Source organism: Propithecus coquereli, unplaced genomic scaffold, assembly GCF_000956105.1.
Source record: "Propithecus coquereli isolate 6110/MARCELLA unplaced genomic scaffold, Pcoq_1.0 Scaffold77, whole genome shotgun sequence".
NCBI classification, from domain to species: domain Eukaryota; kingdom Metazoa; phylum Chordata; class Mammalia; order Primates; family Indriidae; genus Propithecus; species Propithecus coquereli.
This window is the reverse complement of record NW_012153840.1, coordinates 4218690-4237364: the sequence shown is the minus strand read 5'-3', so window position 1 is coordinate 4237364 and position 18675 is coordinate 4218690. Positions and strand designations below refer to the sequence as shown.

Genomic DNA, 18675 nt, shown 5'->3' with positions numbered 1-18675 from the left:
CTAAGAGTCTTCAGGCCTACCAGGTTTCTCATTGTTGGTCTGATTGCAATGAGATGATAAGATGGTAGTGTTTTGTTCCTTTGTTTGAAGATGTTTATTTGGACAAGAGGCTCGCATATGTTTGGTCCATCTGCAGAAACAATTTCTTTTTGAGTTTGTTTCATTATTATAGATCTGGCTTCCTAAACCATCAGGTAGTTGTCTCATGTGTCATATTTTTAATGTACAAGGAGCCTCAAAATATTACTTGATTTATATATTAAAGGTATATATAATTTCTTGGAGTCAAATAATAAAGTCTTACCTTGGCTCTTGCTAACAGAAATACCATTGTTACTGAGAGGAGTAAAATGTTCTCTTGATTGGAAATTTTGAACGCCTTCCGTGTCTCAAGAAGAATTACTCTTCTGTTGGGATTTTACATGTCAAATATAAATCACTTCACAGTGTTTAAAGGCTTGAAATATTTTCCAGAAAAGGGATTCAACACACTGTGACTTTCCAGTTAGTACATAGCTCTGACAATCTGTGTTTAAACTGGGGTGGAAAAATTTTACTGAGGGCAACATTTTTTCTCTATTACAAAAGGGTAGAGTGTTTCTGTGAAAAATGCTGTCTCTGTAAGGAGACATGCATCATGACGCCCTTTACTAGAGGCAGCGAGTCAGGTTTAGGAGAAACGAGAGACTAGAGAAAACAGCCTTAGAAATATCTTCAAATCAGCTTTTCCCGAATAAAAGCACCATTTAGGGCAGAGGACCAGGTACGTGTAGTAGCTAGAGCTCCAGAGTCTCTCTTTTGGGCTTCAGAACCCAGTTCAACCCAGAAAACCCTATGTAAGTGTGTCCCTAGCCCATGTTTCTTTCGTCCTACCCATCTGGGTAGGATAGGGGTAATATCCTACCCATTAGTAGGCCTGGCCTACTAATATACTAGTAGGCCTGGATAAAGCCTCTGACTACACCATGGTTTGAGGCCAGGCCTGAGGGTCTTCCTTGGGTTTTCACTTCAAATACAGAATTTGAAGTAATGGGGGCTATAAAACAAGTGCTCCCCTCCTCCCTCAACTCCACCTCTAGGTTGCTTAGGGGATATACCCACAGTAAATGTCATCTTATTTGTTCTCTTCTCAGGCTAAAAGATCAATTTCAGCTAGAGAAACTAATACTAGTATGTAAACTTTGAGTTTGTAAAGAAGTGATCCTAGACATCAGATAAAGAGTGCCTCATTGATCTTCTTACAATAGCCTATCAGGAAGGAAAATGGCATTTATCAAATGCCTGTTGTGTGCCTGGTGCTTTATTTCTTACGATATTAATATTTGTCATTTTATAAGTGAGGAAACAGGCTGAGAGAAGGTAGCTGACTTACCCAAAACAACATAACTTGTAAGTGACAGTATATAAGTCTGGGTCTTTGACTTCAAAGCCTGTGTTCTTTCTATACCAGAGTTTCTCAGCCTTAGCACTTATTGACATTTTGAAGGTCAGATAATTCCTTGCTGTCTTGTGCATTGTGGGATGGTTAGCAGCATCTCTGGCCTTTACTTGCTGGATGCCAATAACAACCCTCCCACCCCCACCCATCCTCCCGTTGCTATTGCAATCAAAATGTCAATCAAAAATGTCTCCAGACACTGCCAAATGTTTTCTGGGGAACAAAATCATCCCAACTGAGAACCACTGGGCTCCACTATTCTGCTTTCTTATAGCATATTCCTTCTTGTTTAAAAATATGACTGAGTTATTCACTGAATGTGTTATTAAACCAGTGTTCAGAGTTTATTGATACTTCAGCCTGGCGGTTCAGAAAATATTGGAATACCACGTGCCAAAACCGAGTAATACGTTTGCAGGTTATTGAAATACCAAGTTTGTTTTTCCTATTTTATTTTTCTGTCTTCTTTCTTGTAGATCTACCAAGGATTCCTCCTGTTTTACAGTAGTTCTCAACAATCTCCGTGTGTTTCTCATATTTGACTGGCTACTCTTAGTCCATGATTTTCTCCACACTCCAAGTGACATTAAGAAACAAAATAAAGCTACTCCTTCTCGCTATCGTAACTCTAGCAGTGAATCTGCTAGCGTTCCCAAAACTGTGAAGAGTGGAGTAGTTACCAAGCGGTCTTCCCTTCCTGTGTCCAATGAAAGGCACCTGGAGGTCAAGGTCAATGTAACAGGTGATTCTACATAGATGTGATTCACTGGTGCTTAGTTTGGATGTTAGGCTCAATGTCTGTCTTACAGGATGATTTCTCTATTACTTCATTTTTTGACATGAACACTTACACATTTGCATCTTTTTCAGACCAACAAGTGTCAAAGTTCTTGACCTCCATTTTCAGGTGTGAGCTGCCTGGCCCACTGAAGGCTGTGGGGTCTCTTGTCCCTCTCCTCTGCCTGCCTAGTTCATGTGCTTGGCCTGAGGGCCCACCTGGGCAGTGGTCTTTTTTCCCAATGTGAAATCTGGCTTCAATTTTCTGTTTGATCTTTAGGGCCCCAACAGATGTGCTTTACTGAGTTTAGACAGATCTGGTATGTGAAAAATCTCAATTTTGAAGATAAATAAGTGAGAGTATTGTTATTTTCTTTACAAAAAGAATATTTTCTCATACAGATGGATTTACTATTGTTTTTGTTGACTAGTAAACTTTTCTAGTGCATCTGTATATATTTGTGTGTTCATTGCTATGTTTGTGATACCCCTACCTACTTTTCAATGGTTTTGATGAAGCTGGCTAACACAATGGATTTTAAATGGGTTCAGTTACAAAAGCTCCATTTGTACCTGGTTTTTGATGAAAACACAGTGTAAAACCAGAGTGGATTTGCCATGCACAAATGAGTAGAAAACTGTCTGCACCTACTGATTTAAAAAATCTCAATATTAACTTGGTCTACTTTCTTTGTAAACAACTTTGTAAACAGCTACGTAGATGCCAGATAGTGCCTTATGATGCCTGACGAATATTAGTACCTGAATTTACTTCCTGCGATTTTCGATCAGAGCATCACTTGGAGAAAGGATGATTTTCTGAGTTTCTGCATCTGGTAGGCCTCCCTGGAGAACTGGGGTGCAGTTTCTCTCTAGCTTAAAAATATATGCTAAAGAGAGAAACTGCATCCCAATCTTCTCTGCCATTGCAGTGCTCTGTTGGTTGAGCTGTACTTGGCCAGACAGAAAATTTATTCAGAATGACAGTGAAGCAGAATGTTGACAGACATCTTGGAGAACAAATCTTACTGGTTAACGTTCTTGCTGGGTGGAAATGGGCTGCTTTGTTTGCAACAACCTGGTGTTTTCCAGCTTCCTAGCTTTGGCTTGATTGATGCTGTCCTTTTCAGGCACCGAGTTTGTAGTCGTCGAAGACGTGTCCTGCTTCGATACCAATGCCATTATTCTAAAAGGCACCACAGTGCTTACCTATAAGCCCCGATTTGTCGACCGCCCCTTTTCAGGAAGTTTGTTTGGCATCGAGGTAAGACGTCTACATGTCGATCACAGCACTACATGTTCGGCTCAAGAGAAAAACATCTGGAAGGGAATTTTACCTTCTAAACTTTGATTAGTGGAAATAATTCTTGGAATTGGAGGACCCTTGCCCTCTTTTCCTCTTTGTTTTCTTCTTAAATCTACTAGGTTATTCTAATGTGTGAATTCAGTCCTCTAAATATGCAGAGGGAATTTACTCTCCCTTCCTCAAGAAGTACAAGGAGACTCTTCTAGTCCCCATTACCCTGTCAGGCACTTTGTTGTGTCCTCTAGTTCTACAGGTCTAGTTCTTGGCAAATTTGTGAAGGTGAGGCCGGGGCCCTCACTTCCCCTGCATGAGCGCAGCTCTGCGAAGAACTAGGGCTTTGGAGTAATGGAAACTTGTTTATAAAAGGTGTTAAGGATTTTTTGTATTATCCTTTCAGGAATATCTGATCTTTAAAAGGGCGGCTCTAGACAGTTATGCCTAACCTAAAGGAGTGCATCTCTAATAATGGCGCTTTGGGTTTCTGATGTAATCTCATGAAGGAGATAATTTGCCCTTGAGTGGCCTTTTTAGCTTAAAAATTTCATGATGTTTGTAATTCACTGATCTTTGCTAATATTCCTCTTGTTATATTGTTAGAATATTTGGTCAGCGTTCCTCTTGCTTTACAATTGAAGTTTTCATTCCCTTTTCTTTCCAGTGGTATTGTTAGGAGGCTGAATGAATAAAACTTATGTTCACTGTCAGCTGTATATGGTACTTTTTAGGGGGGCTCAAATATAGCTGAATAAAACCTGTAGGGATTTCACTTCTTGACCACTTATTTCTCTCATGTAAAGAAACCTCAGTTTGAGAGGAAGGGTTTGCATGCTGGTGTGATATGAGTTGATTATGGAACGGCAATTCATCTACTTTCCAAGCCACCACAATACCAGCTTTGAATGGAAAATCTTGGTGATTGATTAATGAACTGTCAGGTACAGTTGGGTTTTGTATAGCAGAATCCCCTGAAGGAAAAAGGAAAATGAAACTTTTCTGCTCCAAAGTCTTAGAAAAACTACATGGCAAAATATTTGAGATTGCTATAAACTCTTTTCATTCTTATTCTTTAGGCAGCACAATTGGATCTGAATTTTAAGACCTGCTTGATATATCATTGGGGGGGGGAATTTGCAAAGTATGAGTTAATTTTGAATATGGCAAAGGACCTTGGTGTCACATGTTTTTCAATAGCACCAAAGGGTGGGGGGGACAAAGGGGATCAAATTGAATGCTCCGTTCTTTCCTCTGTACTCTTCTTGAGTAAACGAAATAACCTAAACGAGAGCCCTCTCTCCCTTGCTCCCTTCTTCCTTCTCTTTCCCCACAAATATATTTATTTTTTAGTGTTTTATTATAGAACATTTCAAACATTTGTGAAGTAAACAGAAAAATATAATGAACTCCATATTCACTGAGCTTCAATAATTAATGTATTTATTTCTAATTATAAAATTATGAGAGGAGGGAAAATAACCTATCTTGCCACATGTCATTTCTATTGACATTTTGGTGTGTTTTTTTTCGTTGTGAAAATGAAATATATTTTGCATTATTTCCTTAGGCTAGTTCCTATAGAGAAGTAGGATTATTGGCTCAAAGGATGTGAGATTTTTAAGCCTTTTGGGAGGTATTGCTGAACTGCCTTTTCCTATGGGTGAACCACTGTGCCTGTTCTTGGCCGTGGGTGAGAGTAATCAGCCTTATTCTTCACAATATTTATTTCAGCATTTGTTATGGGTCTTGTGATAATACAGGGCTGATTCTTCTGAGATAGTTTCTTTTTGTGCTGATGGTTAGACCCTTCTTAAATGAAACATTAATTCTTGCCCTGTTGCATCTCATTCTTTAGGTATTTTCATGTCGACTAGGGAATGAGCACGATACAGCTCTTTCAATTGTTGATCCCGTACAAATCCAAGTGGAGTTGGTTGGAAATTCTTCGTATCAGAATAGTTCAGGATTGATGGATGCATTCAATAGTGAAGATTTTCCACCTGTCTTAGAGGTAATGATGCAAAATCTATAGAATACATTGATATACTCAAACGCTTTCCTACCTAGGCAGTCTTATTTACTCTGAGCCAACAACATTTAAGTTACTTCAGCAAATACAAAATAAGTATGGTATTGTCTCTGTCCTAGAAGATCCTGCAGTCTTAGGGAGGATAAAAGATCTTTTCCTTGGCCTGTTATCTTGAAGTTCTATAGAATTTAACCAAAACTCAGAACTCCTTATAGATAGGAATATTCATTGTGAGTGGGACTCAAGGTAAGATGAGTCTGGGGGAAGGGCAGGATGCAGTTAGACAGAGAGGAGGAGGGACAGGTAGGTCTGACTGGAGCAAAGAGGTACATAGGGAGTAAGGAGGATTCAGGGTGATGCAAGGAAAGAAAGGCTTGAGAATTGGGTGCTTGATTTCTTTGGTAGAAGGGGAAAAATTAATCCATTTGAACCATAGGAGATTGAAAGAGAGAGGGAGAAGACATTCTGACTTTTGATCTTAGTGGTACCTCACAGGAAAAAAAGTTAATAAATAAAGTAACATCAGACAGTCATCCGGATTCCCCGTTTCTGCAGTGCTCTGGTCTTGGTGTCTGTACTGCCTTTCTTTACCACTGGTAGCTATATTGCTGATCTCTGAGGAAGACTGGATTTCAGGAAATATTAGTGTCAAACTTGACTCATTTAAAGTTAAGGAAGAGTTAAATTTTGTTGGTCAGTTTGTTTTAGAGATTAGTAAAATTAAATGTAATAGATCCATGCAAAGTGGATTAACAAAATATTGCTAATAGGTGGTGCTTTCTCCCTCAGAGCCATTCTTTGATCCTCCGCTTTGATGATTAATATACTTGTATGAAAATCATCCTGCTGAAATACTAATTGCTCTAGTAATTTTTCTAGCTTAGTATTTTCTATTTGGTGCAGTTTTGTGGCCATTTACTCTCTCATAGCTGAGACATCTTACCTTATGGTTATTAGTGCTTAATTTCAAGATCTTTACAATCTTTTAAATGAGAAATTTGCTGTAGTATCTGTTGAACTATTAGAACATGAAATAGGAATTATATCTGTAAGAGGCGTGGATGCAAAATCAAATGCAACTTTAAAAAATTGCTTTTACATTTTGTTAGATTCAGTTACAAGCCCTGGATATCAGACTCTCCTATAATGACGTTCAGCTGTTTCTTGCTATCGCAAAATCCATCCCAGAACAAGCTAATGCTGCAGTGCCGGACTCGGTGGCCTTGGAAGCCGACGCTGTTAGCAGTTACCTTCCAGGTGCGTCTCGAGTTGGAGAGGAAATGAGAGAAGGGACAAGACACACCTTAGATCCTGTCTTGGGTAGGTGTTTGACTATAAAACTCAGTCTACCTAATAACTCTCTTTCTTTTTAACTCTTAAAATTTTCTTTTGCACAATTAAATTGTTCAGAGTCTAATTGTGTGTCATTAAGTATAAGTGTTAGTCATAGTTTGACTCTCATATTTTTAAGTTTGAAAACAAACAGAATACCCCAAACCAACTGCTCTAGCTTATACAATTTTTCCCCTTATGTTTTCTTCCAGAGTTATATGCGTAATGCTAAAGTTTAGTTTTAAACTTTGAGAATTCTCTTCCAAAGTTATATGATAACACTGTTTTAATTTTAAGCTTTTTACAAACACAGTCAATATAAGGAAAAGAGGCCAGGCTTGTTGGCTCACACCTGTAATCCTAGCACTTTGGGAGGCTGAGATGGGATGATTGCTTGAGGCCAGGAGTTCAAGACCAGACTGAGTAGCATAGCTAGACTTTGTCTCTACCAAAAATAATAATAAAAAATAGCCAAGTGTGGTGGCATGTGTCTGTAGTTCCAGCTACTCAGGAGGCTGAGGCAGGAGGATCACTTGAGCCCAGGAGTTTGGGGCTGTAGTGAACTATGATGACACCACTGCCCTCTAGCCTGAGTGACAGAGCGAGACCCTGTCTCTCTCTTTCTCTCTCTCCGAAGTTTTCAGAGTACACTTGATAGAAATCTCTAATAAGGAACCTATTTTTGTTTAGAGAAATAAAATGTTTTACTCACCAGTTTCTGAAATTTTTTTCTTTTTTTCTTAAATTAGTTTATGGATTAATTTACATAAAATTATTTATAAAAATTGTATACCATTTTTTTCCTAGAGTTACAGCTGGCTAGACTACAGGAGCTGGGATTCAGCATGGACGATTGTCGCAAAGCTCTTCTGGTGTGTCAAGGTAATTTGAGTGAGGTTCCACTGTCTGTTGCTTACCTTGATGATAAGCTCCTTCTCATTTCCTCCCCTGCTACACAAGGTGACTTAAAGAGCTGAGTGTATTTAGAAGACCCTTTATGTGTCTTCTGTAGACTGAATGTAATCTTGGGTCAGTAATCATAATGAGCAGCGGTATTTTACCGTGGATACAAATGTGGGCTCTGCAGCTGGCTGACTATGTTCACATCCCTTCCCTGCTGCTCATTAGCTACTTATTAGTGACTTTGGGCAAATTGCTTAGCCTCTCTGTACTAGTGTTTCCTTATCTATAAAATCAGGATAAGGGGCCCTCCCTCAGAGCTTTGATATAAATAAGACGCTATATGCTAAGCCTTTAAGTGCCTGGCACACAGAACTTTCTAAACGTTAGCCACTGTTGCTAGTGGTAGTGCTAATGGTGGTGATGCTGGTAATCAGGACTGTTTATCTTGTGTGCCTGTCTCTGTGTTCTCTTGAGTCCTCGTAGCCCTTGGACGTAGACATTATTATTCTCACTTCAGGTGAGGAAACTGGCTCAGATAGGTTAAGTAGATTCATAAAATAAACTTGTCTGAGGTCACCTCTTAGTCTCCTAAGATGGGTTTAAAGCCAGGTCTGCCTGACTCCAAAGCCTATATTCTTTCGAATTGCATCTCACTTCCCTTCCACCTCCCTCTTTGTTCGCTTTTCTCTTAAAAAAGAGAAGTACAGCACAGCTGTATTTCCTTCCAGTCTTTATGCTTGCATGCACACTCTCTTTCTATTTCTCCGTGTATTATGGTCTGTATATCTATACACATGTAATATTTTATTAATATGTATTGGTAGATTGTGTTGAAAATATAATTTTATGGTCTTTTAAATAATATTTAATTGAATTATTTGTTGAATTATAATTTTACAATCTTAGTATATTAGCAGCATCTTCCCATCTCATTAAAATTATTTGTAAATATTGATATTTTTACTTTGACTATAAGGACATATTGTAATTTAACCAATCTTTACTTTTCAATAGCATACACACACAGTTCTGTAATAATCATTTTTTGGTGGCAGCTTTTGTCTATGTCTTTTAAGTATTTCCTTGGTAGAGAGATTAGTATTTTAAATACTTGACCAAAAGGTATAATGTATTTTTAGGCTCTTTACTTGAATTGATAAATCTTTTTCTAAAAACATTGTATCCAGGTTACATTCCAGCCAATTATGTGTGAAAATGCTTGTCTCACAGCGTAATTGTTTGCATTAACTATTACCTTTTTCATTTTGAAAAAAATGAAGGTGAATAACACTAGTTATCAAGGGTTCCTTAGTTTTATTTTACCCTAGTTATCATTGCTTTTGTTTTATTAATTTGATATCCCTTAATGTTTATTTTTCCTATGTTTTTACTCTTTCTTTAACAATTCAAACACATTTAAAAAAATTTTTTAAGAGCCTTTTGGATTTCTTTGTTAATTTTTATTTCTTCATTAACTAAAGCTTAGTTCCATCTGTAATAAAGCTAATATTAGCAACTAATGTTTATGGAACCTTTATTATATGCCAGACTCCAGCTTTGAGAACTTTTCATGTACTCATCATTTCCTCCTCCTGTCAGTCCTCTTAAGTGAGTGCTGTAGGGCAGCAGTCCCCAACTTTTTTGGCACCAGGAACCAGTTTCATGGAAGACAATTTTTCCATGCACTGAGGGCGCGGGGGTGGGGTGTCGGTTGTGGGGAGGTGGTGTGGAGCTCAGGTGGTAACACGCGGCCCATTTCCTAACAGGCCACAGACCAGTACTGGGCCATTGCCCGGGGGTTGGGGACCACAGCTGTAGGGCACAAAGAGATCAAGTAACTTGTCCAAGATCTAACAGCTAGTAAGTGTAGAACCAGGATCTGAAGCTGGACCATCTTGCTCCAGAGCCCATGCACTTGACCACTTACACTGTTCCATGTATTGGCCTCTGGTGATTTATAAGTATGGGGTTACATTGCTTTGCTTTGCTTTTTTTGGGGGGGTGTTAGTAATCTGATTATATTAAAGCAGCTGTTATTTAACAGTTGCATATTGCACACATGCAATTCTGTATTGCTCTCCGTTCTCAAGGAATTTGGGATTGATTGAGAAGACACATTATACACAAAGTAAGACATTTGAGGATAATTACAAAGTAGCGCATCAATATGCACAGGACTACATAGTGAAGATTAAGTACTTAAGTACCAAGGGGCACCTAGAATTTGGATCCTCTCCTCTTCTCCTCTCTCCTTCAACAGGTGTCATAGTAGAGGAGGATGACTTCTGAGGGGCATTTTGAGCCAAGTCATGAAGGGTGTGGTAAACTCGAGTAGAGGGTGTGCAACAAAGAGGGCCTCATTCTATTTGCCTAGAAGGAGAATTGCTATTATGCTGGGGGTATTTTTCTCCTTTTTTTTAAAGTCTAAGAATAGTTCTGGGATCAAGGCTTCCTGGGGCTGCCTGGCAGATCTCTATAAAACTTTATTTCTCTGTGAGTTGCCAGGGTAGCTGTGGAAACTGGTGGAATTGATCACTTTTTAATTTCTTTGAAGGCCAATTGAAAAAGGCAGCAAGTTGGTTGTTTAAGAATGCAGAACCTCTGAAGTCTCTTTCCCTGGCCTCTAACAGCCGAGATAGCCCGGGGGCTGTGCCAGCACCGTTCATCTCTGGAGTGGAGATCAAAGCTGAGAGCGTGTGCATCTGCTTTATCGACGACTGCATGGACTGTGATGTTCCTCTCGCTGAACTCACCTTTTCCCGTGAGTATTGTCCTGATTTTCAGATTCATCTGGAATATTTTCAGTGATTGCTGAATTATTTAGAGCCTGTCCTTTTTTTTTAATGTTATTCATGCTGTCCTCTACTTAGTTGTATGGGTGAAATTTAGATAATGGTTTCACATATGTTTTTCATTATGCGTATTTTAAAGAAATTTGTATTTATTTGCCATATGTGGCCTTCAGCCTGTAGTTTGGAAATAATAGAAATTGTCATTGATAAAATTTCCATTGTATTAACAACTCTAGCTAAATCATTCCCCATCTCTCCATTTTTGTATCTTTTTATATATCTAAAGATTGTAGTGAATACTGTTACTAAAAGCATTTGAAAGATAAGCTCAGAAAATAATGGTTCTACTGTATTTATCTCTTGAAAATAAAAAACAAAACTCAGAATCTTATTGGAAAGCTCACCTTATAGGGCCATCTGAAGGGTAATATACTATTCATTTGTGAGCTGTGCTTTAGTAGAATGGAGACCAGGGTAGGAGGACTTTATCCTTGAGTGCATTATTGCAAGTAGTGTTAAACTGAGGAGAATAAATGAAAATCCCATTGCTGTGTTTACTTTTAATTTTCCGTTGTTTCAGTCTTGCCAGCCTCTTCTCCCTTCAAGTAAAGTTTGGTTCTGGGGCTTTAGTTTGACCTTGTGTACATTGGAGAGGAGGTTTTCCTTTTCCCTGTGCTTCTAGGCACTGCCAGGGCCACTTGATTAAAAGTAACAACTGGAATTTTGACTGTTTCCATGAGTATCTTTGCTGCAGAGAATAATTAGATGATATCTTACTTTTCTATGGTGATCTTAAAATTTTGAGCTAATATTTATCAGGACTTGTCTGCTCTTTATCAATGTTGCCGCCTTTTCATATATTCAGGTAGAAATTTCTTTTTAATATTCCCACAGGCTTCCCATACATCTGGGTGCCAGGGCTGGGACTGAGTCACAACATTTAAGGGGGTTCCAGAAAACTCTGTAATCAAGATAAATAGTATTTTAACGTAATTTTTTTGAAAACCAAAATTGATACAAAAAATATACGATAAATGAAATATCAAAGTTTTGTGTGTTGTCCTATGAGATCATCAGTGTTAGCTATCAGTAACGTTTTAATGTGATTTGTCTGTAAGAGACAAATCCTGTCCTGTCCTGTCACTGCAGTAAGATTTTGCTTTCATTGCAGGTCTGAATTTTCTTCAACATGTAAGAACTAGCCCTGAAGGCTACGCCCACTTCACCCTTTCTGGAGATTATTATAACCGTGCTCTATCAGGTCAGTATAAAGCATATGTTATGATGGGATTTAAAACATACATTTAAATGTTTGCGTGGACCTATTGCCACATAAATTTTGCATGAGGGAAAATTTTACATGAGGGAAGTAGGTAGGAGGGTGGGACAGGGAAAGATTAAAAGCAAGTGACCACATAAGCACAGAAAATGAAGATTCTCTATTTTTCTAAAAAACATATCTGATATGTTGCAACTGAATTATTAAAAAGATGTTTTATAGTTAAGTCTTTGTGATCCTGCATTTTGGCTCATTCTAGAACTTGCCATTGCTCGATAGTGAAGGATTATTTGTTTGGCTCTCTGAGTAGCTAAATTTCAAGGGTGATTTATGCCCTTAACCATTTTAAACCTCAAATCTCTCTCCCCACTGGGCTCGTTTGTTTCATTAGCTGTGTGCTGAGTCAGTGACAATGTATATTCTGCCCTACCTACTCCCTAAAGCAAAACATAATTGATTAGAGCAAGGTGGTTTTTGGGAGACATAAAACCTGGATAATACTGCAAGCATTTTGGTTTCTTTCCTCCTATTAGAAAACCAAGGTAAGGCTCTATACAGGTTGAAATTCAGAAGCCATCATATTAATATACTGGGGCCAAATGGTTTGAGCTATGAACTTCTTTGCTTTATGGGAGTTTAGAGAAGTTCTCATTGGAATTCCTAGTGGGTGTGGATGGAGGAAGCAAAGCAGTGCTGTGCAATCCAAGGCTTGGCCTGTGAGTGATTGTTCCCTTTGATTTCAATGAGAAATTAAGCCTCAGTTTGTTGTGTTGCTGTTGATTGTTCTAGAGTATATATCGCATTTAATTTTATGTTAATGTTTTCCCTGTGTTCTAGATTCACTTAAAGGTAACAGTCTTATTTCCTCATTGTTCAAAATATTTCACTTTAGGATAATGGCCCAGGTCTTTCTGATTGAGACAAACTCTTACAGGGCACATGGTAGCTATTTTTCTGAGAATCATTTATTTTCCCCAACCAAATATTGCTTGCTTTTAAAGTTGTATGAACACGTTCAGGTAACTAAGTGCCAAATGGTGTAAGGAGACTTATGTACCTACTCTCTGTTAAATATTGGATTTGATTTGCTCTATGGCTGATTGTGAGAGTATATGTAAAAATCTGTTAAAAATTAGCTTGCCTTGAAAAGTTGAGACTTTCAAATCACAATGAGATACCATTTTTCAGACCCAACAGATTGGCAGAAATTAAATGTGACACTACTAAGTATTGGTGAAGATTGAGCCATAGTCCCTGCTATCAGAATTGTAAATGGGTACAACTACCTTGGAAAACAATTTGGTATGACCTAATACAGTGGAATATAAGCATATTCAACAACCAGCATTACATTGCTGCTAGGTCTGGACCCTAGAGGACACCTTGCCTGTGCGTACTAGGAAACGTGCACAAGATTGCTTGTAGTAGTATTCTTCCCAATAGCAACAAACCTGGAATCAAGTGAATGTCTTTCAGAAGTAGAATGGGTAAATAAATTGCATAGTCATCAGTGGGTTACTGTTCAGCAGAGGAAAAAAATGTGCCACAGCAACCTGCATCAGTATAATGTAACAGTGTGCTCAAAAACGTGCTCAAAGATGTGTTGTTGAGCAAAAATAGAAATTTAAAAAAGAATACGTACAGAGTTTCCATTTATGTGAAGATCACAAACAGGACAGACGAGTCAGTATGTTTTAAGAAATTTTACATGCATGGCAAAATTATAAAGAAGAGCAAGGAAATGATTAACTATAAAAATTCAAGCTAATTGTTACCTGGAGTTGGGTGGGAGCAGGTTGGCAGGAAGGCAGGAAGGTAGGAAATGAGATGGCGGAGTGTCACTCCGGGGCTTCAAAAGAACTTGTAATTTTCTGTCTTAAGTTGAATAGTGGGCACATGTTTGTGGTATTATTAGTCTTTATACATTTATGTTGTTTATATACTTTTTGTACATATGAAAAAGTTAATGAGCCCCCAAATGTACCTATTTATTCAACCAATGGTTTGTTTTGTGTAACCAGGAAAATCAAATTTAATAATTATTTTAGCTGCTGTATTATTTTTCTGACCTCAGTCTGAGACTCCTTTTCCATCTTCAGGCTCAAGAACAGGTCCTGCCTGCTCTTTGATGGAAGAGGGCATGTGTACTCCTTGCCCTCCTTCCTGCCACCTCTGGAAGACTATGGTGGGGGTGCATATGCTTTTCCACTGTATCCTCTGGACAACACAGACACCTGTATGGTGAAATGTAACTGAAGGGGGTGCTTTTGTTGTGAAATTGAATTGGAAATAAAATGCCATTAAGCTCCACTTGGTCCTTGCTGAGCATTTGTGAACAGTGTTCCCCTGTAAACTCTTGATATCTGCTGAACAGATGTCTTATTTCCTGTGTTCTTTTAGGCTGGGAGCCATTTATTGAGCCATGGCCGTGCTCTGTATCCTGGCAACAACAGGCAGCTAGTCGCCTCCATCCTCCTCGACTGAAGCTGGAAGTCAAGGCCAAGCCCCGATTGGATATCAATATCACTTCCGTACTAATTGGTGAGGGGAAAGTAGTCTTTCATAGATTGGTACCTTTCTGTGCATAAGTTCTGAGTCTAGAAGACTATTAATCCTAGTTTAGCAAATAGGGCCTGTGCCAGGCATCACTTATTCATTAGGGCTGAATCCTGACATGGCCTCATGATTCTTCTCAACCTATTTCTCCAGAGTTGGCATCCCATATTAATGGATCTGTGATCAAGCAAGAGCTTAGAATACTTGGGAAACATAAATGGCTATGATGAACTCTCTCCTCATAATGCTTAGTCACTGGGATTTATTAAATGTCCTGGAAGTGAGTTTAGATTCACTTCTCTTAGGCTATTCACTGAATAATTCTTAAAAGGTATGATTTTGAACCCTGTCTTTATAGCAGAGTTAGTTGCTTGTATGGTTTTCCATCAAGTAGCACATTGATCTAACTTTGAAAATGACTTGGTTAAAGGGTTGCCAAGTTAATGGTGTGTGTTCTGAAAGTTTCTTTGGCAATTCTGAAATGTACATCCCTGGATTTGATGTAGCGAAAGAGAACCATTTATTCTTGTATTTCAGTCATTTGAAAGTGGTAATATTATCATACAATCAGGTAGTATGTACCTTCACTATGAAAACACACATCTTATTTGATTTATTGATATATGTGATCTGATTTTGGAAATGCTGTAGTATTCTTTGAGTGATAACATGTACTATTGCAAATTGTGAACGTTCTTCAGTGTGTATGTTGGATTGAGGCTATTAGAATATTCACTGCCTTGCCCATGTCAGAGTAGGATGGGAAGAATGTATAGTGAAATGAGACCATGAGCTTTTTGATCTCCAAAATTTAAAACCACTGTTTCATATGATCAGATTTCATTCACTAATTTACCTGGATCTTGATATCGCCTATATAATAGTAAATTGACCTTATGATCCTTCTAAATCTCCAGTCCCCAACCCTTGGTCCGTGGCCTGTTAGGAAACGGGCTGTGCATCGCTGCCTGAGCACTGCACACACCCACCCCTGACACCTCATCCCGCCAATCCCCAGTCCGGGAAAAATTGTCTTCCATGAAACTGGCCCCTGGTGCCAAAAAGGTTGGGGACCATTGTCCTAAACTGCATTATTTTGACTCCTACATTGTTTCTTGTACATAATCTGTTACTCTGGAAGGTTAGACAAAGTTGCGGTAGTCCTTTGAAAAGCTACAACAAACAAGAGCTTACCTCAAAAGGGTTCTTGTTGGTGTTTCTGATGAGCATCCGTCCATTTAAAAATATCTTCCAAAAGGTTTTCTTGTCAGTGGTAAAACTGGTTTTTTTCCCTTTCAATTTTTTATTCCTAATACTGTTCTGAAACCCAGAAACATTGCTATGACCTCTTAGTGTTTAAGTAAATCTTATTTCTATAGCCAGCTATTGGAATTGAAAAGCAGAAACCAGTAATTCTTATCCCAAAAAGCATGATATCTTAATTAGTACAGCAATTCTTCTCTCAAAAGAATAAAACTACTCATGGAGAATTGTCAGCTGAATTTCAGCCTGCTGAGTCTAATTGTTTTTATTAGCCTCCTAATTGTTGTCTCCATCTCCAAACCCTCTTCCATGCTCGTCACAGATGAAATTCTCTTTTCTGGACTTCTCTACTGTACCCTGTCCCAATATGCTGGGCTAAGGAACTAGTCACTGTTCCCTAAGTGTGCCATGTACTTTCATGTCTTGGATTCTTTGCATAAGCCATTCCCTTTGCCTAGAATGTCATTCTATCCCTAATCCTGCTGGTAAACTCTACCCATTCTTCAAGACCCAGAACAAAGGTCTCCACCTCTCTGAAGGTTTCCCTGACTTTGGCGCACACTCTCCCACATCTGCCAAAGCAGAATAAATCTCCCCTCTTCTTTGTTCACATAGAATTTTATTTATATCTTTGTTTTAACATCTTCCACATTATGATATAGTTTTGTGGCAGCAGTTGTTTTGTTCACAGTAATCTCTTCTAATGGAATGTGAAGTTCTCCAGGGCACAGACTTTCTCAGAATCTAGCAGAGGACTAGCACCAGCATACAGTGAGGCACTCTATGAAAGCTTGTTTTGCTGAATTGAAATTATTTGGCTTAAATCCTCAATCTTTTCTATTTTTCTTCTTCATATCTTTGGGGGATTCTTTCTAGACCAGTATGTAAGTACCAAGGAATCGTGGATGGCAGATTACTGTAAAGACAACAAGGAAACAGATTCAACCCAATCAGAAGACTGGATGGGCTCTTCGGTGGATCCTCCATGTTTTGGACAAAGTAAGAATTCTCTCTATGCATGTCTAACTAAATCAGTGTTGACCTACAGAGTAATGCTCCACTGAGAAAGTCAGGTAGAACCATCATTCTTCATGGAAAAACCTACAGGAAATTCTGATTATCTTCTATAGTTCTGTTTTAGTCTTTGCAAGAGACAGTTTTGTGGCATGAACTGCTGAACTTTTAATGTGGGCTCTAATTCTACCTTTGCGGGGGAGAAAGGATCTGCAACACTTAATTCCTAAATTCTGGTAACATTGCATATGAACTGGTGCACCTGAGAATGCATCAGGATCAGCTATTGGTTTGTATTTAATCAGCAAAACACTGGTTTTCCAATCGACTGGGTTTTTTGACCAGATTTTTAAAAATATCTTTTTGGTCTTCTGGATCTAAAGTTAGAGGGTTTGGATATATTCTTGAAAAGAGGGAGAGCAGGATCCCATGTGGAAAAAGATGTTAAAAGGGTGCACTGTATTGTTCATAAAATATAAAAGGATTGAATGCCCAGCCTCTTGAAGAAAGAGGAGTCAGTTTGTTCTCTGTCGATGATGTTTTCTTTTCTTATTTCATGCCTCACCGGCTTTGTTTTCCTCAGAGCTGGAGAGATTGTGATGGACAACTGCGTGGTCTTAGTTGTTCCATAAGCCATTGTCATCCAAATTCAGCTCAGCCCCAACGCTTTCAGTGTGGTTTCTTTGGGGAGTCTTGGCCAGACTTCACATAGCTCATGAATACTTAAATATTCCATCTGGTCTACAAACGTGTCACGGGAAGATGGGTTTTCTTAGAGTACGAAGTATTTGTACTGGTTCATCTCTCCTCAGGGTGTATAAGTGGACTTTCGATCTGCCTTGTACTTCTAGAAGGAGAGACAAAACATGTCAGCTGTGCTTGCTCTCTGGGTTCCCAGGCTGTTGCTTCTGAGCCTCAAGGTCATTACTTAGGAGCCACAGCTTTTCAGATATCATCAGCTTGAATTCTGCCTCCTCATCTAACTTCCCAATTTGTGTGTCAAGAAAATGTAACATAGTTGACCCAGAAGACTCTAAATAACCTTTGTAATATTCAGTATGTCTGAGAGAGTATGTTTCTGAAAACACTCAGACAGGGGGATCTTAAATCCAGAGTCAGTGCAAACACTAGGAAGGCCAAATCTTGAGGATTCTGATGAAGGATTTTCTTGTTGTCCTCCTCTCCCCCTCCCTTCTTCCTTCCTCTCACTTTCTCTATAGTTAATACGCTGCCTCATTTATGTTAAATGCCAGTGCTACGTCAAAGCTTGATTTTCTATTTACTTACATATTTTTATAATTACTCAGGCCTATAAAGGTATAATGTATCTTTTTAATCAGATATAACTAAATATACCTAAATTTCCAGACCTCTTTTCTTATTGGAAGTTCCTGGGTGGTAGTATCGCACATTCCAGGATTGTATTCTTTTAGTAAGCTACTAAAACGATCACTGGACATTTGTTTCGAAAGTGAATAGGTTTCAACCTTGTTGAACTGATCACGAACTTTCAGGTCTTGTTTAAGAATATTTAGTTATATTCCCCCAAAAGTTGTGCTTTTTATTAAGTCCAGTCTTAAATTGAACCCTTAGAATAGCCCTTCACATGAAATTCAGCCTAAAGGAATTACTGATTTCTCGTTGTTTACAGCGGAAAGAAAATATTGGCCTCATTTTAACATAATTGTTGTCTTTGTTCAGTGAGGGCTGAAATTCTACAGGTAAACCTGGATGGTGTGATACTTCATTGAATTTATTAGTTTTGTATTTCAAGGACATTTTATGGAAATATCTAAATATTCTGAAAACTTCCATGCTTAATTAGAATTTAAAGAATACTGTGGAAAAAAATAGACAATACTATGAGATAGCTCCTTAGTAGAGATTGTTTAAATTTGGGACAAATACCAACTCCTTCCCTGAATGTTCTAGACCCCGAGACTAGCATTCTACTGCTCTGTTTTCCAATTGGAATGGAGCAACCCCCACTAA

General features: G+C 38.5%; 1 protein-coding gene across 1 annotated transcript in view; it reads left to right on the top strand.

Annotated features, from left to right (window-relative positions):
- The window catches only part of VPS13D (vacuolar protein sorting 13 homolog D (S. cerevisiae)), a 237909-nt gene that overhangs the window by 68385 nt on the left and 150849 nt on the right, over positions 1-18675 (top strand). The window contains exons 29-37 of the mRNA XM_012662492.1: positions 1915-2180; positions 3346-3479; positions 5371-5526; positions 6654-6864; positions 7684-7758; positions 10334-10540; positions 11743-11832; positions 14251-14391; positions 16546-16668. Coding sequence (XP_012517946.1) covers positions 1915-2180; positions 3346-3479; positions 5371-5526; positions 6654-6864; positions 7684-7758; positions 10334-10540; positions 11743-11832; positions 14251-14391; positions 16546-16668 — 1403 coding nt within the window. The remainder of the gene's footprint in view (positions 1-1914; positions 2181-3345; positions 3480-5370; positions 5527-6653; positions 6865-7683; positions 7759-10333; positions 10541-11742; positions 11833-14250; positions 14392-16545; positions 16669-18675) is intronic.